Source organism: Nerophis ophidion, linkage group LG24 (genome assembly GCF_033978795.1).
Source record: "Nerophis ophidion isolate RoL-2023_Sa linkage group LG24, RoL_Noph_v1.0, whole genome shotgun sequence".
Taxonomy (NCBI): Eukaryota; Metazoa; Chordata; class Actinopteri; order Syngnathiformes; family Syngnathidae; genus Nerophis; species Nerophis ophidion.
The window spans coordinates 10,275,219-10,302,665 of NC_084634.1; the positions used below are offsets into that span (position 1 = coordinate 10,275,219).

Here is a 27,447-nt window from a genome sequence, read left to right on the forward strand (position 1 = left end):
TTTAAGAAAGAGCCAATGTTGTGTTTATTGTATATCTATGAATTTTGGCTTACAGTTTAGAGCACAAAACTTGCTGTAATTTGAACAATATGAACGTGGGAACTCTCATCTGCAGCCAGAACTTGGACATGACCTCGCAGGCAGTGTGCTCCCTTCCAACAAGCTGTCACTTTAAAACAAATATTTACAATTCAGCAGAACAAAGCAAAAGAACAAACACAAAAACTCCCAAAGGTGTGAAAGAAAAGCTTTGTGGTTCTTCATGTTACAAACATTGTGTTTTCTGTATATTAAAAGCAGGTTTAAAAAGGAGTGAAAAGCAAATGAAATGAAAAATAACAAATAAAAAAAGTGTCTTTAGATCATCTCTGCTTCCTCGGCAGTGGAATGTTGACCACGTTTGCTCGTCAGTCACGTTCTTTGTCGGGAATTGTTTTAAGATTCTTAAAAGCAGATTGTGTGGAAAAAAAGGAAGGGAGGGAAAAAGGTGGTCCGTGGCTTGAGTGGTTTTCAGAGCGACCAACAGTCCTTTAGAACAGTGTCAGTAATATCCAGGGTGGTACTGCTGGTTCCAAGGCTTCTGGCTCCAGAACTGCACAGACCATAAGCAACTTTTAACCCATGAACCATGATACTTCTACACCGTTTATTACATGAACCCTGATACTTTTAACACACTCATCACATGAACCATGATACATTGTAACCCACTCATTACATTAAGTATGATACTTTTAACCCACTCATTACATTAAGTATGATACTTTTAACCCATTTATTACAGGAACCATGATATTTTTAAGCCATTTTATTACATGAAGCATGATCATTTCAACCCATTTATCACATGAACCATGATACTTAAACCCATTTATTACATGAACCATGATACTTAAACCCTTTTATTACATGAACCATGATACTTAAACCCATGAATTACATTGACAAAAATACTTTTAACCCATGTATTACATTAAATAAATGATAAATGGGTTGTGCTTGTATAGCGCTTTTCTACCTTCAAGGTACTCAAAGCGCTTTGACACTACTTCCACATTTACCCATTCACACACACATTCACACACTGATGGAGGGAGCTGCCATGCAAGGCGCCAACCAGCACCCATCAGGAGCAAGGGTGAAGTGTCTTGCTCAGGACACAACGGACGTGACGAGGTTGGTTCTAGGTGGGATTTGAACCAGTGACCCTCGGGTTGCGCACGGCCACTCTCGCACTGCGCCACGCCGTCCCATTAACCAAGATACTTTTAACCCATGTATTACATTAACAAATATACTTTTAACCCATGTATTACATTAACCAAGATTCTTTTAACCCATGTATTACATTAACCAAGATTCTTTTAACCCATGTATTACATTAACCAAGAAACTTTTAACCCATGTATTACATTAACCAAGAAACTTTTAACCCATGTATTACATTAACCAATATTCTTTTAACCCATGTATTAGTTTAACCAAGATACTTTTAACCCATGTATTACATTAACAAATATACTTTTAACCCATGTATTACATTAACCAAGATACTTTTAACCCATGTATTACATTAACCAAGATTCTTTTAACCCATGTATTACATTAACCAAGATTCTTTTAACCCATGTATTAGTTTAACCAAGATACTTTTAACCCATGTATTACATTAACAAATATACTTTTAACCCATGTATTACATTAACCAAGATACTTTTAACCCATGTATTACATTAACAAGTATACTTTTAAACCATGTATCACCATTAATTGATTATGTGGACCCCAACTTAAACAAGTTGAAAAACTTATTGGGGTGTTACCATTTAGTGGTCAATTGTACGGAATATGTACTGTACTGTGCAATCTACTAATAAAAGTATCAATCAATCAATAACCAAGATACCTTTAACCCATTTATTAATAGAATCATTATAAAACCCAACCATTGTCAATCAAACTATAAGTCGACAACATTTGAGGAAGTTCATCTTTCTCTGCTTGATATCGGGTTTTTTCAACTTCACTAGTAAGTGATTTGCAGCTGTGAGTCCAGCAGAGAGCATTGTATCCCCAGTCAAGGCTGATCTAATATTTATACCAAAGATGGTCATCAAAGGTTGGATTTAAGATATGGATCATTCAAGTATCTTTTTTTACCAAGTGTTCTTTTGTGACAGATAAAAATGCATGTACTGCATGAAATTGCATAACTTATAAACTTTTGTATCATCTAATATTGGAACACATATTTTCCAAACTTTTGTTAAAATAAAAATATCTGCTAGACTTATTTCAAATTAAGTTATCCATGAAACTGTACACTGTAAAAAAAAATAAATAAAAGACAGCTCTGTTGCTGGAACTCAACCATATCACTACTGCCTTGTTTCTCTTGTTATATTCCTATTTTACTGTTATATTTTTATTCCCATTGTTGCTTTTTATTTTTATTCCTATTGTAATATTTTTCTATTTTGTTTCCATTTATACCCCCATTATTTACTTTTCTAAATTTGATCTCCATTCCGTACACTGCTGCTGGAATTTTAATTTTCCTGAGCCGTTTGAAGGAATCGAAGTAATATCTATCTATCTATTGATATTACTTCCATCAATGATGTCATTCACAACACCATAGACAGATTTGACATGTGTTGTGAGAGGATGGATTGTTCTTGTTAGCTTTAACTCCCTAGTTTAGTCGCTGTTTCAAAGGGCCGTCTCGACATTGTGTAGTTTAGGGCAGGGTGACTGAGTGTGTCGACACGACACATTATTGTCCCAAACACTGGTACCTTCTCCTCACAATAACATATCATTGGTGTCAATTTCCCGGATCTTCTGCCTCTAATAGCGGGTTCCGTAATATTGGCCAATTATGTGACTCGGTTACGTGAACGCGGAATTCAATTGTTTACTTTTTTGGTCGAGTTGAATGATTGTTGATTAAGCATGGCACTATGTCAAGTGAAAGTGGTAACCATGGTGACATCCCAAACTTCTAGTAGACGTGCTCTCCCCACCCCCACTCATTTACTCCTCGTCTGGTTCACCGTCACAAGCACCATGTGCGGCCTGTAATCGTTTTTCTTCCGAATAATATATTTTCATGATCGTGAAAAGACAGACTTGAAATCTAAATTCCATTAATTGACCAGCACTGTATAACTGTAAGTAAACTAAATAAAAATGTGAAGAGTAACTATTAGACACACAGTATGAAAAAATGCACATTAAGTTCAGTTTTTTCTTCCCAATTGAAGCTGAGTCTTCACTATACATGGGTTTCCGCTAGCGAATGATTACGGGTAAACCTCGCAGCAGCCGCCATCTTGTGTGTCGTAACTTTGTTTATTCTAATGAAGTGAATTATATTTATATAGCGCTTTTCTCTAGTGACTCACAGCACTTTTACATAGTGAAACCCAATATCTAAGTTACATTTAAACCAATGTGGGTGGCACTGGGAGAAGTTGGGTAACGTGTCTTGCCCAAGGACACAACGCCAGTCACTAGGATGGCGGAAGCGGGGATCGAACCTGGAACCCTCAAGTTGCTGGCACGGCCGCTCTACCAACTGAGATATGCCGGCCCTATTCTAAATATTTTCCGCACTTTTTAACGTGAAAGTTTCCTACAGAAAGACGTTAGATGGGGTTTGCAAAGCCAGGGATTTACTGGAGTTGAAGGATACTGGCGATAAAGATCCGTATGAGATGGGGGAAAATACGAATGGACGACTGATTTGGAATATGACCCTGAAATAAGTTACCCAGATATCGTCAACTATTTGGTGAACAATTTAAGTGCCTATACTCTGGATGAGCTCAAGGGCTACAAGTCGCTGGAATCGTACAATTACTTTGTGAGTAAATTAAACTGGCTACAAAGGAAGATAAATGCGTGCCCATCGCTCGTGATGTTACCCAGTCTGGGTAGGTAACATCTTAAAGGTCTGCTTTTTCCCCTAATATTAATAAACAACTGTGTAAGACTAATAAACACATTCGATCACATAACAGCCCTTACCATGGACAAGGAAAACAACATAATTCAAAGCACAAAATGACAAGAGCATATTTTACAGTGTCGTTTTGCCGGACCGGGAGTAAATCCAGCTTGACTGATTCTATCCAGCAACAGATTGAGCCTTTCTGTCGACAGCCGCTCAGTTTTCTTTTGCCCGCTTTAAAATTACCTTAGGAATACCGTAGTACTTTGAGGTTCATTGTGCTAAATTTGCACAATTTCTACAACCCCGTGTGACCCATTTTGCGCAAAATTAACAATAAAGGCGTGCTTGGTTAAAAGTGTTTACATGAACGCTTCGCTTAGTTTTGACACAATATGGCGGACGTTGTCGGAAACCTATCTATTAACTGTAATATTTGCCAATACAGCTGATGAATAATCAAATGAGAGATGAAACTTGTCAGATAAAAGTGGTGTTGCACTGACCCCTTGCTGCCAGCTCTGGTTGAAGGCCTGAGCTTTGTCCATCCCGTTCCTGTTGCCAAAATTGCCGGCAGTCCTGTTGTTGCTAAAATTGCCGTTCTTGTTGCCGTAGTTACCACGGCCGCCACCTCTCTGCTGAAACTGGCCAAGAAAACAGGTCGCGTCAATAAAATGCCGCGTTAGCAGTTTGAAGATTGAAGCAAACCTGATTGGGATGTCCTCGGTTTCCGCCACGAGCCATGCCAGCTCCTCCTCTGCCCGCCGCTCCTCTCACCACGTGGCCGCCTCTGTTCATGAGGCCGCCTCTGTTCATTTGGCCGCCCCTGTTCATGTGGCCGCCTCGGGATACCATGTTGCCCCTCATGGCTCCACCTCGGGGGGATCCGCCAAGGATGGGAATCGAGCCGCCGCTACGCTGGAAGCTTCCGCGGTTGGGGTAGACTCCTCTGAAGGCCAGGGGAGGCAGGAAGCCGCGAGGAGGACGGCTAAAGCCACCACGAGGGGGCGCTGCAGATAGAAAACGTGTGACGTGTCACTTCATGGCAGCGCTTCTCAAATCGAGAAGTGTCAGGGGCAATAGTAAACTACCATCTTTAGTGTTAGCAGGGTTTCACCAAATCTCATTTCATAATTTTTTTACACCCTTTTAATGCCACTTAAAACAGTTTCATACCCATGTATGGGTATGAAACATTATATACCAGAAGTGGGGGAAATAATCAACTTTCACATGCATTGCAATTCAGACATGGATGATTATAAAATCGATTAGTAAATGTCAATAATTGATAATTTAATGTAAATAAAAAAAATGCAGATATTTGTAAAGTTTGGATGACTGCAGCGAGCCACCTTTATTATAAGAAACTCAAGTTCCAGTTTTGCACACATTTCCATTAAATCAGTAAATGTGATGGAATTTCTAATCAAAAAGCCAGTTTTTAAAAATTGCAAGTGATTTAGTGAAATGAGAAGAAATGTAAAATTGCATCAATATACATGAATTAAATCAATCAATCAATTTTTAATGGAATCGTAGCTCCTAAATTGTAATCCAATCGTGAGCTGGCCAAAGATTCCCTCCTCTAATATCCTGTTGCGTAACTGCAGATTTATACGTGCACGTCCCCAAAAAATCTAGCTTTGCGTCAGCGTTCACTAATTATAAAGAAAAAAATGAACATCCTAAAAGACATTTTCCAACAAAGACAACATCTTAAAATTGTAATAAAGTGCTTTTATTTTTTGTCTATTTTCTTGTAATCCCTTTCTCGTGTTAGTTTTTTTCTTTCTTTACCAATCAATCAATGTTTATTTATATACCCCTAAATCACAAGTGTCTCAAAGGGCTGCACAAGCCACAACGACATCTGCGGTTCAACGCCCACATAAGGGCAAGGAAAAACTCACAACCCAGTGGGACGTCGATGAGAATGACAGAGAAATCTTGGAGGGCCGCAAATGTGGGTAACCCCACGCCCTCTAGGGGAGAGCGGCTACAATGGACGTCGAGTGGGTCTGACATAATATTGTGAAAGTCCAGTCCATAGTGGAACTAACGGTTTGAAAATGAAGGAGAAAAATATTTCTCTATGTTTCGATTGTTTGGATTTCATGTATGAAAAAAATAAAGAGCTGCTATTGGCCTGTTTGTTCTGAAGAGAAACTGACGTCGCAATTTATCCATGACAAAAAAAGTTACCTTAACTTCTATGAATGGACCTATTGACGGTCAGCCCAGGCATACAATTGTATGACATGTTTTAATGCCTCTGGAAATCCAATTCAATGCACAGGCCTTAATTTTTTTTCCCAAAATCCATTAAATGACCCCCAGAAACCTTGGTTAGTAAAGAACTATCTTAACATTTTAGTCCCTTAAGACAGAATAATTGAGAAGTGTACCTCCTCTGAAGTTGCCTCTGTTCTGGAAGCTTCCACGACCTCCGCCCCGCTGCACAGGACCGCTGCCACGACCGCTACCACGACCAAACTGGTTCTTGCCTCCGCGGCTGCCGCCTCCACCACCACGGGTGCCCCCGCCCCTCTTAGGCGTGGTGCTGCCCTGGTTGGCCTTCTTCTCGGCCGGAAGAGCCGACTTGCTTTCCTCTTTGTACTGCTCCAGGACCTTGGTGGCGTCTTCCTTCTGCAGCTCTGCAAAGACCACCTCGTTGAAGCTCTCGCCCTCCTCGGGCAGACTGTAGAAGCCTGGGAGAAAAAGACAACAGTCAGCATCGTCTCCGCGTTTCTTCAAGGAGTAGCTCACCTTTCATTCTGAGAAGAGCGTGTTCAGGTACTTCTTTGCTGTCACTTTCCACCTTCTTCTGGACTCTCTCCTTGTAGTCCTCCTCAGACGGGATCACCACCACTGCCTTGCGCTGGAAGCCCGCAAACAAGCACATCTTCCTCTTCTGGCCCGGAGCGGACAAGTTGGTCTGAAGCAAGACGAAAACACAAGTTGACTCATATCTCGCGCCACACACATATCTCGTTGCTCACGTACATGGTCCAGGATGTAGTTTCTCTTCTTGCGGGCAGCAATCTCAATGAACTTGCCCAAAAAAAGTGGTGCTCGCTGAGAAATGGCAGTCAGCTTGGTGAACTCCTTCGACTGGCGGTTCAGGTTGTTGATCTGTGAGACAGGATGATGTAATATTCTCTTAATTCATGTCTCTTAACCTTCATTAGTGGAAGGTCGGTTCATTGTTTTCAGTCCGTCACAACAGGCTGCTGGCCCCCATAAACATTTAACATTTGTAATCATACATTTATTTTTTGAATTGCAGAATTTTCCACTGCATCACAATGGTTGGGAATAACATTTTTTAAGAATGTCAAACCTGGTTTAGCTACAAAGTAGGGTTGGGCGATATGGCCTTTTTTAATATCTCAGTATACAATATATATCTCGATGTTTTACCTTAGCCTTGAATGTGTCTACATTAAAACATTGTTGTTCAAACTGCATTAATATATTATCATTTTAAACTTTCATGCAGAAAGGGAAATCACAACTAAGTTAATTGACCAAAACTGTACTTTTTAAACAGTAGTTAAGCAGTGGCACAAACGTTCATGTCATTTCAAAACAGAAAGTGCAAGATTGTCAAAGACATTTTAAAACAAGCTATGAGTGCACTTTTGTGCATGATGTCACTAAGATGTCATATCAAAACAACACCAAGTTAAAGTATACTTTTTGTACAGAACACCACTATAGTAGTTTAAAACCAATAAAGTGCACTTTTGTGCATGATGTCACACAAGATATTTCAATAACTGTCAAATAAAAATGAGCTGCATAATAGGAAATCAAATCGCTATGTGGTAGGTTACTGCGGACATTATCTCCTTCTGTTGTTCACCATTTTTTTTCATACGGGGTTTATGTGGAAATGGTTGCTTCGGCATTTTGTTGGTGTGGCACCAAACAGAGATGTTGACATGCGGCGTAAGCACTCTTCATTCTCTAGCAGGTGAATTTTCAAACGATGCTAGATATTAGCAGTAATGCTACTTTTTGTATCAACGTTTTTGCCCCACACTTGACAAATTAAAGTTGCCGGTTCGACATATTCCCATTTGAAGCCGAACGACCGCCATACAATGGACCCCCTACTGTTTTTCTTGGGAATTAATTCTTCCTTCATTTGTTAACAGATTGGCACCTTCTTTCTCTCGTATTACCACTCGCAACACAGCTAACGTTACCCATGCTGCCACCTCTCTTCTCCACGAAGGCGTATACGTATGTGCAGTATGACGTGACGGTATGTGACGTATGTAAGAAGGTGCGCTTGCTGTCTGTGAGAAGACAAGAAAGAGTGGGAGGAGCCTGTCGTGTAATGCCAGCAGCTAAAAGCAACTGCGTGAGAACATACTCTAATATCACGATATAGTCATTTTCTATATCGCACAGAGACAAACCCGCGATATATCGCCCAGTCCTACTACAAAGGGTTAAATAGTTAATACGGATATTGTTCCAATATCAATAAAAAAAACTTAAGTGTGTTATATGTGCTTGCATGTACGTGTGATATCATGTGCAATACAAGCAGTCCTGCAGCGCGTTTGTGTGTAATATAACGTGCGATACAAGCAGTCCTTGTTTAAGTCTCACCTTAAAACTCATTTGTATACTCTAGCCTTTAAACAGACTCCCTTTTTAGACCAGTTGATCTGCCGTTTCTTATCTTTTTCTTCTATGTCCCACTCTCCCTTGTGGAGGGGGTCCGGTCCGATCCGGTGGCCATGTACTGCTCGCCTGCGTATCGGCTGGGGACATCTCTGCGCTGCTGATCCGCCTCCGCTTGGGATAGTTTCCTGCTGGCTCCGCTGTGAACGGGACTCTCGCTGCTGTGTTGGATCCGCTTTGGTCTGGACTCTCGCGACTGTGTTGGATCCATTGTGGATTGAACTTTCACAGTATCATGTTAGACCCGCTCGACATCCATTGCTTTCCTCCTCTCCAAGGTTCTCATAGTCATTATTGTCACCGATGTCCCACTGGGTGTGAGTTTTCCTTGCCCTTATGTGGGCCTACCGAGGATGTCGTGGTGGTCTGTGCAGCCCTTTGAGACACTAGTGATTTAGGGCTATATAAGTAAACATTGATTGATTGATACTTGTACGTGGTTTGAAAAGAACGTCTCGTTTTGTGCCCTGAACAGGAAGTATAACCTTCTACAGCATTTTTTGCTAAAAATAATTCCTCATTCATCCCTCCAAACTATGTTTGTATGTTTTACAATGTAACTAAAACAGTTCTTATTTACTGAACTGTTTCATGTGTGATGCCTGTAGGAGTGCATATTTGTACATGCTATCTTAATGTAATCAAGCTTGCGTCCGTCGCATTTGCTAATATGCTAACAAGTTTACAAGAGTCTGCGTTAGTATTAACTTACAAGGGCATACTTTTAATTTTTTCAGTTTCGTAAAATTCACCAAAATGTCACCGTGGAGTTATTGAGTCTGCTTAGCTCTTTGATGGCTCAATGACAATTACTTATTTTGTTTGATTAGCCTTATAGTCTGGTGCAGCTAATATTTGAAAAAATATTCAACTTTTTTCTTAAATTTTGGTGGGCGCAGCTTTAATACCAGTGCGCTATATGGCCTGGAAAATACAGACAATTTCATATTAATGTCCCATTACAAGATAGGAAATAATTAACTAAGTCAGGGAAATGTACAAGTAATGGCAACGAATGGCAGCATGGCCCATGCGAAGGAATAATATGAAAGACTTAGTATGAGAATGTATTACTAAAACTAGCCTGTTACAACTTACCATCATCTTTTCCACGATTGTGTCACTTCCCAGGATGTAGTATTTGCCGGGATTCTCCTGCACGTGGTTCTTCACCCACGTTGTCTTGCCTGACCCTGGCAGACCGACCATCACTATGATCTAGACAACACAAGGAGGATGGAAAGATGTTAACACAAATATCAGGTTATATGACATTTCCTCACAATATTCACCCGCTTACCTCACAGTCGGCCTTGGTCTGCGGACCCTGAGGCCCACGCAAACGTTCATCAACAGGAATCTGCTGCATGAAAGTATAACCTGGGGGCAGCGGGAAGTACGGCGTCTCCATCTGGCCAAAGTTCAACTCCACGGCACAGTTGTGGCACATGACATGAGGGAAGAGAGCCTGGCCATTAAGGTCATCTTTGATCACGCGGAAAGCTTCAGCTGGCTCCCCGCCGTTCTTGGAGAAGGATAGAACCACCTCCTCCCCCTCAAAATCCTACACAGAGACACACACGACAAGTCTTGGCATTTAAGTCAACGTTAGCAAAGACTTCCCAACTGAAAAAAGGTTTTGTCATCTGAAAATATAATTTTTATTGGATACGCACATATAAAATAAATCATTATTGGATACACAAATATAAAATAAATCAATATTGGATACACAAATATAGAATCATTATTGGACACGCAAATATGGAATCAATCATTATTGGATAGACAAATATAAAACAAATCATCATTGGGTATGCAAATATAGAATAAATCATTATTGGATACCCAAATATAGAATAAATCATTATTAGATACACAAATATAGAATTAAGTAGGTCTGGGAGATACGGAATAAGTGTTTTATATCAGACGATTCCAATAATTTATATTTTTACGACCTATGGAAAATAAAGAGAGAAAGACAAAAATGAATGAAATGTAAACATTTTGATTTGAAATGTAACTGATTATAATCCCTCAGCTACCGAGACAAAAAGGAATGGCAACGTCAACACAAGCATGGAAAATGCAAACAAAATAGTAATGTTACATTAAACACTCAACAATAAGCTCTTAAAATGAAAGTGCAAAATAAGGAATATGTAAGAAATGCTAAAGTGCAAGACAATAGTGCAAAGTGTGAAAGTGTAAACAGAAACCTGAGAAGAGCTATGTTTCTGCAGGTTTAGAGCCAGGAAGATGCAGCTGTGGTCTGTTAATTCTATGTAAGTGTGGAAAGGAATGTATGTGATGTAGTAGTTATTTAAATATTATTGGACCAAATTAATATAATTTTAAAGTAGCACACTTTTATATTTTGTAATTTATTTATTTTTACACATTCCTACACTGTAGTTCCAACCTGTTGTTTCCGTATACCGGTATTTGATAAAGGAAAGGGATTAAAGGAAAGACAGCTTGTTTGTTTAGTTGCTATTGTCTTTTGATACCGGTACCAAAATGTATATCAATACTTTTTCAAATAAAAACGTAACTACGAAAATGTGCCAGTTATGGCCTAATTTTAACAGAAACTCTTACAATACAATTAACATATGTTTCCTACTGCATTCACAGAACAATTTTAGAAGGTTGCAATATAAATTAAAAAGGCATCAAACATTGTGTTTTTCTTGTTGCACTCAAAGAACAATTTTGGATGGTTAAAATATAAATACCGGTACTAAAATGTATAACGATACTTTTCCAAATAAAAGGAACTTCGAAAAAGTGCCAGTTATGGCTCAATTTTAACAGAAAATATTACAATACAATTAACATAAGTTTCCTATTTCGCTCAAAGAACAATTTTAGAAGGTTACAGTATAAATTAAAGGGCATTAAACACATTGTTTTTTTCTTGTTGCACTCAAATTTTAGAAAGTTAAATTATAAATGAAAAGGCATTAAACACATTGTGTACTTCTTGTTGCACTCAAAGAACAATTTACAATTTTCCGTATTACATATAGTCGGCCACCATCAAAGATTAAATTGGAATATAATAACGCTTTATTAACGAGATATTAAATGCTTCATGATTCATGGTTGCCAATTCTGGTCTGAGTTTTAAGAAAAATATAATTATTAATAAGTACTAAAAACAGAACTATGGATGAATGTACACAGATAAGCCATATAGCAGGTAAAACACTTATGTTAAAAATAAAACACAAATTGTAGTAATTTGTTACCAAATTCAGTCATTTGACTTGCACTAGTGGTAATTAGATGGGCGGTCCTAACGCCGCAAATATTTAGCATTGAGCCAAGCAGCTGTGTGCTCGTCTACGTATCTACATATTACATCTCTATATGTGCACAACAGGGGAGTTGGTGTACTTATGAGCATACAGTATGTGTTTGCTAGAATGTTAACATGTTGTCTGGGTGACGTCAGTGAGTGGGTGGTCATGCACAGAAAGAGTAAGTTAAGTAAAGTGATGAATGGGTCTGGTTGTGTCCTGCAAAACTAATAATAAAGCAACCAGAAACAAAGGAGGTAATACTAATCACCACATTATGTGAGACATGTTTTAAAGCAACACTTGAAGCACGGCGCTTCCTTGTTTGAAGAGTCACCTTATCCGTTAGTTTTGAAGTCCAAATACCTCCATATGGCACTTCACACACCCTCTTTATTAACCAGTAGAATTGTATTTTTTTTGCCATTCTTCCTTTCCAAGAAGTTATTGCTTATGTGTGCGCGTTTTGACACACTCAACATTGTGCGCCTCAGCTCTGCAGTCACCGCCATACAGCAGCACTTGGATAAAAGAACAGTACCGGTACTTTTCAAAGGCAGTATAGTACCGATTTCTATCAATTAGTATCGTGTTACTTTATTAGTACCGGTATACTGAACAACCCTAATACTTACATATAAGAAACGTTTGGACACATTTTTTTAAAACAAGAGATTATGTGTCTAACGGGATATATATATATATATATATATATATATATATATATATATATATATATACATATATTAGGGCTGTGAATCTTTGGGTGTCCCACGATTCGATTCAATACGATTATTGGGTCACGATTCGATAATATATCGATTTTTTTCTATTCTCGATTCAAAAACGATATTTTTCCGATTTTAAACGATTCTGTATTCATTCAATACATAGGATTTCAGCAGGATCTACCCTAGTCTGCTGACATGCTAGCAGAGTAGTACATTTTTTTTTTTTAAAAAAAGCTTTCATAATTGTAAAGGACAATGTTTTATCAACTGATTGCAATAAAGTTAATTTGTTTTAACTATGAAACGAACGAAAACTATTACTTATTTTATCTTTGTGAAAATATTGGACACAGTGTGTTGTCAAGCTTATGAGATGTGATACAAGTGTAAGCCACTGTGACACTATTGTTCTTTTTTATTATTTTTACAAATGTCTAATAATAATGTCAGTGAGGGATTTTTAATCACTGCTATGCTGAAATTATAATTAATATTGATACTGTTGATAATATTTTTGCTTCATTACTTTTGGTTCGTTCTGTGTCGTGTTTGTGTCTCCTCTCAATTGCTCTGTTTATTGCAGTTGTGAGTCTGGGTCAGGTTTGGTTTTGGAATTGGATTGCATTGTTATGGTATTGCTGTGTAGTAGTTTGTTGGATTGATAAAAAAAAAAAATATATATATATATATATTTTTTTTTTAAATAAAAAAATAAATAATGGATTTTTAAAAAATGAGAATCGATTCTGAATCGCACAACGCAAACGATTCGAATCAATTTTTTCCCACACCCCTAATGTATATATATATAGATCTATATACACACATATAGATATACATATATCCTTTTATCGGCCCAGCCCCTGAATAAATCCTCATTGGATACACAAAATAGAGAATAAATCATTATTAGATGGCCAAGTTTCCTTTAGAATGCAGAGCGAACTGACAAATGACTAAATAAGCAAATGGACTTACAGCAAGGCAGCAGATGACATCATTCTCATCGAAGGTTTCACCAAAGTCTTCTGTCACAGAGTTTGTGGTCTTCTTTCCCTTCCCAGAGTAGGCGTAGGAGTGGATGCCTTCGCCTAAGCAGTGATTGGAGTCCATCACAGTGCCATAGTCGTCAAGCCCAAATATTCTCCAATAAAGATCTAGTCTTAAAATTAAGTCACCTAACTTTTCCTTTTACAAACCACAGACTGAATAGGAATATGCTTTGTTGCAAGACCGTTAATTGTGGGTAGGCATATTGATTTCTCTCAGCAGAGCAGCAATGTTGTTAGCTACTCAGCTAATTGCTACTTTGTGTGCGTTTTAAGAATTTTTTGAGGACACACAAAAATACACGTGCTGACTTGCTTTAAGCCATACTTCACTCCCCCTCTCCCCATTTGTTAAAAAGACTAAAGTGGATGCGAACGCTTATGTGCAATTACTGCTATTATGTACAAAGCTCCAAAACAACCAAAGAAACAAAAAGTTTTATCCGAGGAGACACTGAGCTTAAAAGGACAGTCAGGATCATCATTGTTCCCGCTTTCACTCGCTGGCGAGCTCACAGACGGGTAATTTAGACCAAAGCTGCCTTGGCTCTGTTCCTGCTAAACTACAAATGACTTTCTATGCTCTAATCAAAATACTACTTCCCAGTTCCATACTACTTCCTTCAGAAAAACTCTCCCGTCTGTCTTTTTTTTCGGACATGCATCCGCCCCAATACATTCTTGGTAATAGCATTGTGTTTGTAGCGCAATCCAAAATCATTTATTGACAGTGTCTGCTATGTAACATCAACAGAGCCATTAGAAACCTAATATTAGAGACACTATTACAGCGGACACCGTGCGCTAGTCCTCATGGGAAATGTGGTCTTCCTCTGGCAAAACAATACTGCCACCAAAATCGAAAGTTTGTAAGTGGGGCTTTAAGCTTTCCAGTCCTTTCACTCGGCGCCAGTTCACCCGAGAGGTAGGAATCTTTGGGCACCCCACGATTTCATTATGATTTAGGAGCTACGACTCGATTTATTGGAAATGTGTGCAAAACTGGAACATTAGTTCCCTGAAATAAAGGTGCTGCGAATCTCGCGGTCGGTCAGGTGGCTCGCTGCTGTCAGTCAAATTTTCAAACAGTCTGCATTACTTTATTTACAATAAGTAAATCGATCACCGATTATTGACGTTTAGAAATTGTTTTAAAATCGTCCGTGTCGGAATTTTGGTGCATCTGAAAATCGAGTATTTCCTCTGGTCACGCTTCCCATTTTCTGTGGCTCAGTCCTGGCGTTGCCATGTAGTGTTAATTGTTACCTCTCCACGCCACCTGTGTGCGATCTATTTCTTCACACCTCAAGTGTGCACCCTTACTTATTTTTCCTCACCCCTTGGTGATATTTGTTTTTTGCTTTGTATTGGTTGGTGTCCTACCGATTGTGACACTTTTGTCGAGACAGGCCCCCTTTTATTCATGTGTAAATAGTTTTGTATGGAGAAACTAATCATCTTCCTATTTACAAGCACTATTAATGTACCTACTATGTTGGTAAATGGAGGCACCACTGTACATGAAATGTTGCAACACATGCATGGTGTAATACACGGTTCAATATTGAATAAGTATGAAGAAACTCACCAAGAATCAGTGACGCCGCAGACAGGGACCAGCCAACTTGCACATCATGGATTCCCATGTTCTTGGTGGAAATGTGCTTCACTGGAATCTTTTCTGTGATCTGTCGGGCAAACCATGCATTACATTTTTTTTACCCAACTGCAAGAAAGAAATGGCTTCAGTACAACATAAAAAAAAACAAGTTTCTCCACGTACCTTCATTTCAAAGCAGGTTTTGCCTTTGTTTACGCCGTATGTGGCCTTGCCTCCGGACCAGAGGTGAGCAAAACTCTCCATGGTGAGGGATGAGGCACTGTAGCGGTCTCGTGACACCTTAAAGTGCAGGTCACAGTTGTCTGCGAGGCAACACACAGACAATACATGAACATCTGCAGTTTTGTTACAAAATCATCCTACCATGCGCAGACGTTCCTGTCAGTTACTAATCTTTGTGCCTGCTGCTGGAAATAAAACACTATTTTGGGGATGTATGCTTGGTCGCCACACTCCTGCACACACTGATACATGGAAATAAGTACATGAGAGTCACTATTGGTTTATATATGTCCTCTACAGGTACACTTCGTCAAACACACCTATGAGTCTTTCTTATCTTAAGGTGTGCACAAACTTAAGTTAAATCTCTCTTTTTTAAAATAAAATTTTCGGCATCGGCTTTGAGAAGCAGAAAGTTATAGGTGTCAGCTTGGTGGAAAATATTGTGCATCCCTTGTAGTTTTGGAGATAGGCTCAATGAATTGTTATATGTTTACAGACAAAGCTTTGTTTTATTCAAACGAATAACCGTTAGGGGTTGTATAAATACCGGTATTCATCGGTATCCTTATTGGTACTATGCACAATTTGTGTGGTGAAAAAAGATGTGAAAATATGATTTTTTTATCAGCACAAGAGGTTGTAATCCAGCAAAATAATGATATATAATAGAGCAGGCAGGTCTGTAATCAACATCTGCTTCTTAAGTCTTAAGCAAGTGTTGCAGTGCAAGGTGCAATTAAGTTATGTCATCAGCTTGTAAAGACCACATAGATCCACCACTGGGTTTATGTTCATTACAACTACAACCCATCCATTTCCACCAATTGTCCCTAAAATATATTAAATAGTTGTAAAATAATTTATGTATGGTATTCACATTCATTCAGACCTTTGTTATCTCATATCAAATATACAAGTCAATACATACAAATACCATAGTAAGTGGGTGTGATTTATGGAGCAAAAGGAATTGTTACCTGTGTTTATGTTGCACACTAAAGTAATTAAGTGATGGACCAGTGGCCATATTGAGTGTTTGTGTAATGTGTATTATATAAATAAAAAGATCCAGTGATTATTTGAATGTATTGATTGGGTTAATATCGGCCTGTGGATTACTGGATCGCTGGGAGGACAGTTAAGTCAAAGTTAAAGTACCAATGATTGTAACACAAACTAGGTGTGGTGAAATTTGTCCTCTGCATTTGACCCATCCCCTTGTTCACCCCCTGGGAGGTGAGGGGAGCAGTGGGTAACAGTGGTGCCGCGCCCGAGAATAATTTTTGGTGATTTAACCCCCAATCCCAACCCTTGATGCGGAGTGTCAAGCAGGGAGGCAAAGGGTCCCATTTTTATAGTCTTTGGTATCACTCAGCCGGGGTTCGAATTCACAATCTACCGATCTCAGGGCGGACACTAAACTAAGTCGTTAGCGTATGGGACTTTGAGGGACTAAGAGGAAATATTGTTTTGGTACAAACTTGTTTACTTTTTATGCGTAGCAGCGCTACTTGAATTAAACGTGACAGCGTGTCAAGAAAAATACAGATAGCGGCGGGGCTCTGTTGGTAGAGCGGCCGTGCTAGCAACTTGAGGGTTCCAGGTTTGATCCCCACTTCACTGCTGTTTTGTCCTTGGGCAAGACACTTTACCCCCAATGCCATTCACACAGGTTTAAATGTAGATCAAAGTATTAGTTAGTCCAAACGACATTAAAGTTTTCTCTTTACATCATGCCTTTTGCTCCATCTTCCCTGATTTTATGTTTTTTTGGGGTTAATTTCTACAATTAACCACTGGCCATTCAAAAAAACCTTAAACCCAATCGCAGTGGTTACAGTGCCGCCTTTTGGACTTTAGAGCTCTTTGTCAGAATTGAGAATGTTCTACAAGCCGACCAATCAAAGCCTTCATGATTTGTGAAGCTACAAATGTTTTAGAGGCGTACGTTTACCGGTTCCTTCAAACGGGAGCATTATCCTGGTTTCACCGACTGAAGTCGAAACGGAATCCAGTGAAACACAGAAGAATGCGCATCTGGTGAGCAGTGGAGCAAACAAGAGCAGTAATTTAACACTCAAAAACAGAAGAATAAAAGTCAAGGTGTAGCAGGTTTTCCCCAAGATTGCCAAGAAACCGGTGGCGGTGGGGTCATCATGACCCTAACGCGTAATTTGCGTAATCTGCTATGATTGAAACGATTATCTTTGAAATGGTTTAAAAAAGTATATACATTTAAAAACAAACATGTTATTAACAAGTATTAACATACAGTCAAGAAAATAAGTATTTGACACCCTGCTATTTTGCAAGTTCTCCCACTTAGAAATCATGGATGGGTCTGAAATTTTCAAGGTAGGTGCATGTCCACTGTGTGAGATATAACCTAAAAAAAATCCAGAAATCAAAATCTATTTTTTTAAACAATTTATTCGTGTGTTACAGCTGAAAATAAGTATTTGAACACGTCTATCAGTTAGAATTCTGACCCTCAAAGAACCGTTAGTCCGCCTGTAAAAGTCCTCCTCCACTCCACTGTATTATCCTGAATCAGATGCACCTGTGTGAGGTTGTTAGCTGCATAAAGACACCTGTCCATCCCATACAATCAGTAAGACCCAAACATTCAACATGGCTAACAGCTGTCCAAAGACACCAGAGACAAAATTGCACAAATCCACAAGGATGGAAAGGGCTGCAGAGAGATTGCCAAGCAGCTTGGTAAAAAAAGGTCCACTGTTGGAGCAATCATTAGAAAATGGAAGAAGCTAAACATGACAGCCAATCTCAATGGGAGTGGAGCCCCATGCAAGATATCACCTCGTGGGGTTTCAGTGATGCTAGGAAAGGTGACGAATCAGCCCAGGACTACACGGCAAGGACTTGGTCAATGACCTGAAAGGAGCTGGGACCACTGTTTCCATGGTCACTGTTGGTACTACACTAAGACGTCATGGTTTGAAATCATGCATGGGACGAAAGGTTCCCCTGCTTAAACCAGCACATGTTAAGGCCTGTCTTAAGTTTGCCAATGACCATTTGGATGATCCAGAGGAGTCATGGGAGAAAGTTTTGTGGACAGATGAGACCAAAATTGACCTTTTTGGTCAGAATTCCACTATACGTGTTCGGAGGAAGAAGAATGATGCGTACCATCCCACTGTGAAGCATGAGGATGGTAGCATCATGCTTTGGGGGTGTTTTTCTGCTCATGGGACAGGACGACTGTACTGTATAAAGGAGAGGATGACTGCAGCCATGTATTGTGAGATTTTGTCCGAAAACCTCCTTCCCTCAGTCAGATCATTGAAGATGAGTTGTGGCTGGATCTTCCAACATGACAATGACCCAAAGCGCACAGCCAGGAAAATCAAGAAGTGGGTTCTTAAGAACCATATCAAGTTTATGGAGTGGCCTAGCCAGTCTCCAGACCTAAATCCAATTAAAAATCTTTGGAGAGAGCTGAAAGTCTGTGTTACTCAGGGACAGCCCAGAAACCTGACTGATCTAGAGAAGATCTGTGTGGAAAAGTGGGCCAAAATTCCTCCTGCAGTCTGTGCAAACATGGTGAAGAACTACAGGAAACGTTTGACCTCTGTAATTCCAAACAAAGGCTACTCTTCCAAATATTAATGTTGGTGTTCATATACTTATTTTCAACCGTATCACACGAATAAACTGTTAAAAAAAATCATAGATTGTGATTTCTGGATTTTTCTTTTCAGGTTATCTGTCATAAAGTGGACATGCACGTACCATGAACATTTCAGAGCCCTCCATGATTTCTAAGTGGGAGAACTTGCAAAATAGCAGAGTGTTCAAATACTTATTTTCTTCACTGTATTTTTTTTTTACAATACAAAGGTCCTGTGTAGTCCTGAGTTCAATCCTGGGCTTGGGATCTTTCTGTGTGGAGTTTGCATGTTCTCCCCGTGAATGCGTGGGCTTCTTCCCACCTCCAAAAACACGCACCTGGTTGATTGGCAACCCTAAATTGGCCCTAGTGTGTGAATGCGAGTGTGAATGTTGTCTGTCTATCTGTGTTGGCCCTGCGATGAGGTGACGACTTGTCCAGGGTGTACGCCGCCTTTTGCCTGAATGTAGCTGAGCTGCGCGACCCCAAAAGGGACAAGCGGTAAAAATTGGATGAATGGATTTTTTTTTTTTTTTTACATATCGTTTTGCTATAGTTGCTGCTTATTGTACAATGCACTTTGATGAGAATTTTTCAAGTGCCCCTATTCTTTATATGACTTTCTTTTTTTTAAACGACTAACAACCAATCTAGCATATTTTTCTCTTGTTATTATAAATTGTACTCGTGGTTAGAGACTACTTTTGTCCCACACAAAAATAGCTGCAGCGAGCATTAAGTCACACTTGCTTAGTTAGCGCTGCTGCTACAGTTGGACTTTTTTCTCCCACTGTTCTTTTAATATTTGCACATTTTGTAAATGGCAGTCTGGTCGTATATCTGGGATATATTATAAAACTTCTTCCACATTGCAAACATGCCGACTAAGCTCCAGACACTCACGTGTGTCATGTTTACATCCTGTTTCGACAACCAAAGTATTTTGGTGCATCACTTATCAGTAGTGCAGACATTATAGGCTATATAAATCCATTCATTATATAACGATCTGCTAGTGGCAATGTCTTGTTGTTAATTTTTCCCATGATCACAAATACACTGTTAGTGGCAATGTTTTGATGTTAATTTTTCCCATGATCACAAATACACTGTATGTGCCTGAAAGCAGATTAGGGGGAAATAAGTGTTGTGTGCACTGCGAAACACGGAGACAAAAGTGTTTGCGCGGGTGGTAAAACCTGTTGGAATCGTGTCATTTGTTAGCATAAGACTGGCAATAAAAATTAAAAATAGCGTCAGACGTTGACCTCTTTTGGAGGCTACAATACATTATAGTATTTTTACGTAAAAAACCCCACCTATTTTTAAGGTGTGGCTGCTATTATATTTCCGTAGCGCTAAATTCAGTTACATTAAAGAGGGAATGCAATTTTTTAGCCAATCGTTCACAATTATGAGAAATTGCCTTTTTTTAGGATCTTAAAGATTATAAAAACGCTTGAAAGAAGTCAACACTGATCCCCCGCCACTTTCACCTTTGCGCGCAGTCGACGCACCCGTTTCTCTTTATTAACCAGAGGAAGCACGAGCCGGTGAAAAGGTTCAGCAGAACAACCGTCAAGAGTTGACAAACAGCTGCTGCACTGCTAAATGCTACAGCTATAAAATATAGTGAAACTCTTGCTGACGTCACATTACTTGGCAACTGACACTGCCTTTTAAAAGTATACAAATGCTGCTCTCATATGATATTTCTCACAACTTCATATGACATTAACGTGTTTACCATATTTTGGTCATTTTATGCATTACCAGAACATCTTTCTATTTATTTTCAGTTCCTTTGTGGTGGCTAATTTCTGTCCTAAATCTGTTTTGGGTAACTTTCATCTAGATACATTGGGAGGGACACGACCTAAGAGGTCAGGTCACCCTGACCAAGTGCTAGTTCTGTTGGTGGGGTGACATTTGAACATTGGACAGTTACATAAGTTATGCCAAAATCAGGCCATCAGGGAGTGTATAAATAAGAAGGAAAGACCGAGCATGAGGTGTGCTCTTTCTTAATTCCTTCACGAGGGTGTACCATCTTTCGTCTCATGATACACTGTCTGTAATCATATCGATTCAATCCAACTTTGTACCATCAGATTATGAGTAAATAAACTCCTGTAACAAACTATCACATTTCTGAATGCGTTTAGGTTTTTTGTCTTTCACTTTGTAATTGTTTATCAAAACTTCCATCTCTCTAAACTGGCGTGTATCAAAAGTCCCGTCCATCGGCCAGGGTGACAGACAGCCTTGTGTCCGCTTGTTCCATTTTTGTGAATATCTTATTATTTCATCGGCTAGCAGTGGATTCAGCTTGCTGAGGACTCCAACTGCTGACCCAACCTGTGACTCAGACTCCACGATTCACACTGGTGTAACTGTATAAACATTGATAATATATAATTAATACCAGTTACACAGATAAAAGTTAAAATATTTTAAACTATACCTTTAAATGTTATTTAATTTTTTTTACTATCTATTAATTCAAAGCTACAATGTGTTCTAATCTAAACTGTGTGTGCATGTGGTTTGTGTGTGTTAAAATCACAGCCTGTCTGTTCTACAGAACTGTTTAGATCAGCAGAGCCTCAGGCTTGAAAGCAAATAACTGAATGATGAATCAAACTGTGCTTCACTATATCAAAACTCAATATTATTTAATATTTACATTTTTATTTGTCTTTTATTTTGCTGAAATTATCAACTCAAATTGCTAGTTCACGCTCCAGACTGAGAAAAACCGTCCACTAACTTTGTAATACCAAATTAAACTAATCCTACGCTATTCTAATTTATGATCAGATATGCTACGCTAACAGTGACACACGTCTCTTGCTCACGTCTATCGCGCAACACGTCACACAGAAGTACACTACCGACTTCTGGCAACAAATGTGCGCTGTAATCATGGCAGATGTGGTAACAAACAACGAAGACAACTATTTATGGACAAATGAGAATTTACAAGTGTATCTTTTTTAAGCTGAATATACGGAGGATGAACTACTGCTTATAGTAGACAGCACAAAGAGAGAGAGAAACATTGGAGCAGACAGAAACCGAGAGAGTGAGGTCGGCATAACTTAGAGCTGCAAATTTGGAACTTGAAGCAGAGCTATTTCGTCATAAATGGAGTGCTAACCCAAAGTCAACTTGAAAAAACATACTCTGACAGCCTGGCCCAACAGACGACGGTATATCAGGTGAGTCCATTTAACTTCAAATGCAAAAGCGGGCACACCTCTTGCCTTGGCTGCTTACGACTAATGCCGTAGCAATACGATCTGTAACTACGCAAAAAAAAAAAAAAAAAGTTCCCCAGTGTTCAATCTTACAATAACAATGTCATTACAGCTTGGTTTTTATACAGGTTTCGGAAAGTAAATGAAATACTGTTGGCGCTTTTTTAAATGTATTTTAAAGCGATTTAGAGGCAGAATGGATCACGACCATTAGCTGTATTCTTAGCCATCAAGAGCAAACCAATTTTTTGCAAATTAGAATGCAAAAATCCTTTTAGTTTTCTTGTGTCTCATGATTGTGTACGAAAGGAAAAATTCCCATGAGGTTACTCACAGTTGTCCAAGCAGACTTTAGTTTCGTCAAACTCTTCATCCTCCTCCTCCAAAGGTGGTACGGGAGACTTAAATGAAGCCCTGAAAAAAGACAGACCATATAGTCAATTAGATGATGGTCATTTGAGCTGCAGGGGTACCACTTGCTGCAAAGTTGAGCTGCAGGGGTACCACTTGCTGCAAAGTTGAGCTGCAGGGGTACCACTTGCTGCAAAGAAGTAGGGGGAACAGAGGGTAAATAAACATTTAAAGAGCCTACAGCCCTTTGTGGGCGTATATTGTGGTCCTTGGGAGACACTTACCTTGCAGCATCCAATGAAATCTAAATATAAGAGATGCAGAAAACAGCTACTCTGCAAGTCTTGAATGTAACTATAGATTAACGGTCCACTTTTAATCTTACAAATTAATACAGAATTGGTTTCAATTATTTGTATTGTATTCTTTAGCATGTGACCTGATAAAATGCAGTTAAAGTTGTCACAGTGTTGAGGGAATGCATGTGGAGAAATGCAAGCTACAGTAATTTACCAATCTGTATCAGGCCCCTAAATCATTAATCCACTTTTAATCTTACAAATAAATACAGAATTGGTTTCATTTATTTGTGTTGTATTCTTTAGCATGTGACCTGATAAAATGCAGTTTAAGTTGTCAGTGTTGACTGAATGCATGTGGAGAAATGCAAGCTACAGCAACTTACCAATCTGTATCAGGCCCCTAAATCACTGGAGGGTTTATAGAACCTTGTCCATTTGGAATACTCTTCCTTAAAGATGAGGCATTCCTGGGTAAGTCTAGTAGAGTTGTAGGGGTGTGTATGGGGGTGGGGGTGCTATAAAAAACTGAGCTCAGTACTGTTACTTACAGCCAGTGGGTCACATATACTGGTTGACACTCAAAAAACTCATACACTGGTTGCCACTCAAATTAAATGCTCATGACTGGCTACTGTTAACATGCCATATGCAATAACACTACTACAATATTTATATAAATAATTGGAAGTTGTGCCTACTCTTACATAAAGGAAACTAAGTGTTAAATGGCAGAAAATTAGCATGAAGCATCTCATATAACTCAATGAAACACTGGTCAGGAAGAAGGTATGTGCGTACACAGGCGCACCATGCATGATGTCACCAGCACAGGGGCGAAAAATGGGGGAGGGGGAGACAAAAACAACTTTGTAAAACACATTGCACGCACACCATGATATCACTCACACACAAGACACGATCCACGAGACACCAAGAGTATCTTGACTTCATACAAAGAGTGGGGGGTAATGGAAAAAAACTGATCATTGCGAGGCAAACGATGGACGGTCAAGAGCGAGTTCCTCCGTGGACGAATAAGCATTTTGCAGCGTCCTCGTGTGCGACCCTGCAGCAGTGGACCCCTCCTCCCACAATTCTCAGCTACTGACCCCCAGCCAAGCCCCGCCCCTCCATTCAATGAACATCTGCTACGTCCCTCTGGGGTGTTTTGAAGGCAGCCTTGAATCACCTTGAGGACACAACTGGCTTACCAAAACATTTAAGTGTCATGAGGAACAGACGTAAAATTTACTTTACAGGTGCACTTCTGCTACAGAATTGCAGTGAAAACAATGTGAATGGGCACTGTAAAAAGATAAATGGTAAGGTTCTTTGAGCAATAAGAGGGATAACCCCCAAAACATGAGAAAGTGGTTATTTATGAAAAGGATTTTCCTTTAGCTAGGTGTATATATATATATATATGTGCATTGGCACTTAACGCCAATACATGTCAACAAAGCTATGGATGGCACTTCAGGGATGCTGAAGGCCATTTTGCTCTGTCCCATCCTTACCAGCTGTATTTGTTCTCTTCAATATATTCAAAGTAGCCCCTTCCATGTTCCTCCCGGCGTCTCTTAACACCCTTCTTATTCTTCTGTTCAGCATTCTTGTCTTTGTCCGCATCCCCTTTGAAAAATAGAACAAAGATATAGAATGAGGTGCTCCTTTGAGAGAGAGAGGTCGGACTGGCAGTGGGGTAGACTCCCACAAAGCCCGGTTTAAAGATCAGTTACAGAAAGTCGACCATCATTAGCTTAAAAGTGGAAACGCCTCACCATTGTTACACAGTTACACAGTCAAGTGAGACAACTGTAATGACCAGATGGTGTTTACAAGGCAAACTGGTCTTATTGTACATTTATGAACAGTGATCACAGGGGATGGGGAAACAGGTCTTTGCTTAAAAAGAGAGAAGCACAACCCTAAAAAGGGTGATGTAGTGGTGTACTGTACTAAATGGCTATTGCACTATGCAAGGCCCATTCCCTCCATATACTTTCAGTGTCGTTAAAATGGCGGCCGATACTTTAACATTTCAGATCACCTGTGTGTAAGTAATCTTTACCAACTATCATCCCGCATGGCATTATATTCTCTAGTTCAAAATTCCCAGGCTCTTTCAAAACAAATCGCTGTGCTTTTAAACGTCCGTGTCGAGACCGTCCATTTGGCGAATGGGCTTAACCCTGAAGAAATCAATGGAAAATATACGCTGTTTTGTACTTCTTAAATATACGTCGAAAAAGTAATATAAACGAGGCATAAAAATCGAAAACCTTTTTTTATTTAAAAAAAAAAGGAGGAAAAGCGTCGAATTAACCAACCGTTTAACGAGTGCCCCAGTCCGGTTGTAGACAAAAGAAAACGCCGCTAGCTCGCTAGCTAATTAGCCAAGTCACGTGGTCGCCAAATTCGCCGCACATTTTTTTTTTACGAAATATAACTTCTTTTTTTTTTTTTACTTTAACAAGGATGCACGTAAAAAAATGTCGACCTCGGAGGTAGTGTGAGCTTTGATATGTTGCTATTAAAGGCGTCCGTTTGAAGCTTAAAGCTAGCAGTTTGGAGGTCAGGCCGCCGTGCTGAACAAAACATGGCCGCCGCGCAGCGCGCCTTCTCTTATGGTCAGATTGAACTTTAGCAGCTCACCCTCTGCCGCCTCCGGCTCACCCTCATCCCCCTCGGTCTTCTCCAATTCGTCCGCGTCGGGCTTGAGCAGGGCGTCCATCTCGTCGTCGTCCATCTCTTCATCTTCCGCTTCCTCCAGGGTTTCCACATCGTTCGCATCCATGCTTTCTTCCGCCGGGGCCTCCAGACCCTCGCCCTCTTCCTCCATGGACTCCTGGTCGGCGGACTCCTCCACCCCTTCGTCCTCCGCGGCCTTCTGCTCGAGCGAGTCGCCGGCGGCCTCCTCGTCCAAGGCGGCCTGCAGGCGGTCCATCAGCTCGGCCTTCAGCCCCTTGTCGGAGAGACTGCGCTTCTTCAGCTCGTCCTTCAGCTCGTTTACTTTCAGCTTTTTCACGTTGATGGAGCTCATCTTGCCTTGGTTTTAGATGGACGAATATGTGAAATGAAGAAATAAATAACCGAACGGCCTTTGTTTCGGCGGATGTCGCTGCGAGTAAGAAACTGCGCCAAACAGCACCAGGGTAGGATAAGGGGCGGGGAAGGTGTCTCGCGGTGACGTCACTACCGTAATGACTATGATATATATATTTTTTTACCGCTCCTTTCAATAAGGGAGCATCCACATTAGTGGTCCCCAACCTTTTTGTAGCTGCGGACCGGTCAACGCTTGAAAATGTGTCCCACGGACCGGGTTTTTTTTTTTTTTTTTTTTTTTCATAAAGAAATACAATCATGTGTGTTTACGGCAGGGGTCACCAACCTTTTTGAAACCAAGAGCTACTTCTTGGGTAGTGATCAATGCGAAGGGCTACCAGTTTGATACACACTTAAATAAATTACCAGAAATAATTTGCTCAATTTACCTTTAACTCTATGTTATTGTTAATAATTAATGATATTTATCTTTGTGGAAACTGATCATCTTAATGATTTCTCACAATAAATATATATAGAAACAGATAAATGTAAAAAAAAATTTTTTTTTTAAATGGGTATTTCTGTCTGTCATTCCGTCCATCCATCCCATTCATTTTTCTACCGCTTATTCCCTTTTTTGGGGTGGCGGGGGCGCCTATCTCCGCTACAATCGGGCGGAAAGCGGGGTACACCCTGGACAAGTCGCCACCTCATCGCAGGGCCAACACTAAGAGCTACTTCTTGGGTACTAAATAATCCAAAAGGCTACCAGTTTGATACACACTTAAATAAATTGCCAGAAATAATTTGCTCAATTTACCTTTAACTCTATGTTATTGTTAATAATTAATGATATTTATCATTGTGGAAACTGATCATCTTAATGATTTATCACAGTAAATATATATAGAAACAGATAAATGTAAAAAAAAAAAAAAAAAAAATGGGTATTTCTGTCTGTCATTCCATCCATCCATCCCATCCATTTTCTACCGCTTATTCCCTTTTTTGGGGTGGCGGGGGGGCGCTGGCGTCTATCTCTGCTACAATCGGACGGAAGGCGGCGTACACCCTGGACAAGTCGCTACCTCATCGCGGGGCCAACACCAAGAGCTACTTCTTGGGTACTAAATAATCCGAAGGGCTACCAGTTTGATACACACTTAAATAAATTGCCAGAAATAATTTGCTCAATTTACCTTTAACACTATGTTATTGTTAATAATTAATGATATTTATCATTGTGGAAACTGATCATC

At 39.7% G+C, this 27,447-nt stretch overlaps 1 protein-coding gene across 2 annotated transcripts; it reads right to left on the reverse strand.

Moving 5' to 3' along the window:
* Positions 1-26,325, reverse strand: hnrnpub (heterogeneous nuclear ribonucleoprotein Ub). 2 transcript variants are annotated; one of them, XM_061886282.1, is made up of 14 exons: positions 25,814-26,325; positions 24,655-24,769; positions 22,819-22,898; positions 15,528-15,667; positions 15,333-15,432; positions 13,674-13,786; positions 9,957-10,220; positions 9,755-9,874; positions 6,962-7,090; positions 6,725-6,893; positions 6,364-6,666; positions 4,664-4,965; positions 4,462-4,599; positions 1-592 (listed from the first exon to the last, which is right to left on the reverse strand). In XM_061886282.1, the coding sequence occupies exons 1-14, from the start codon at positions 26,178-26,180 to the stop codon at positions 542-544; spliced, it is 2,391 nt and encodes a 796-aa protein (XP_061742266.1). In that variant the 5' UTR covers positions 26,181-26,325; the 3' UTR covers positions 1-541. The 2 variants fall into 2 exon arrangements, with proteins under 2 accessions (XP_061742266.1, XP_061742265.1); XM_061886281.1 differs by having other exon boundaries at positions 25,793-26,325.
* Between the last annotated feature and the right edge of the window lie 1,122 nt (positions 26,326-27,447).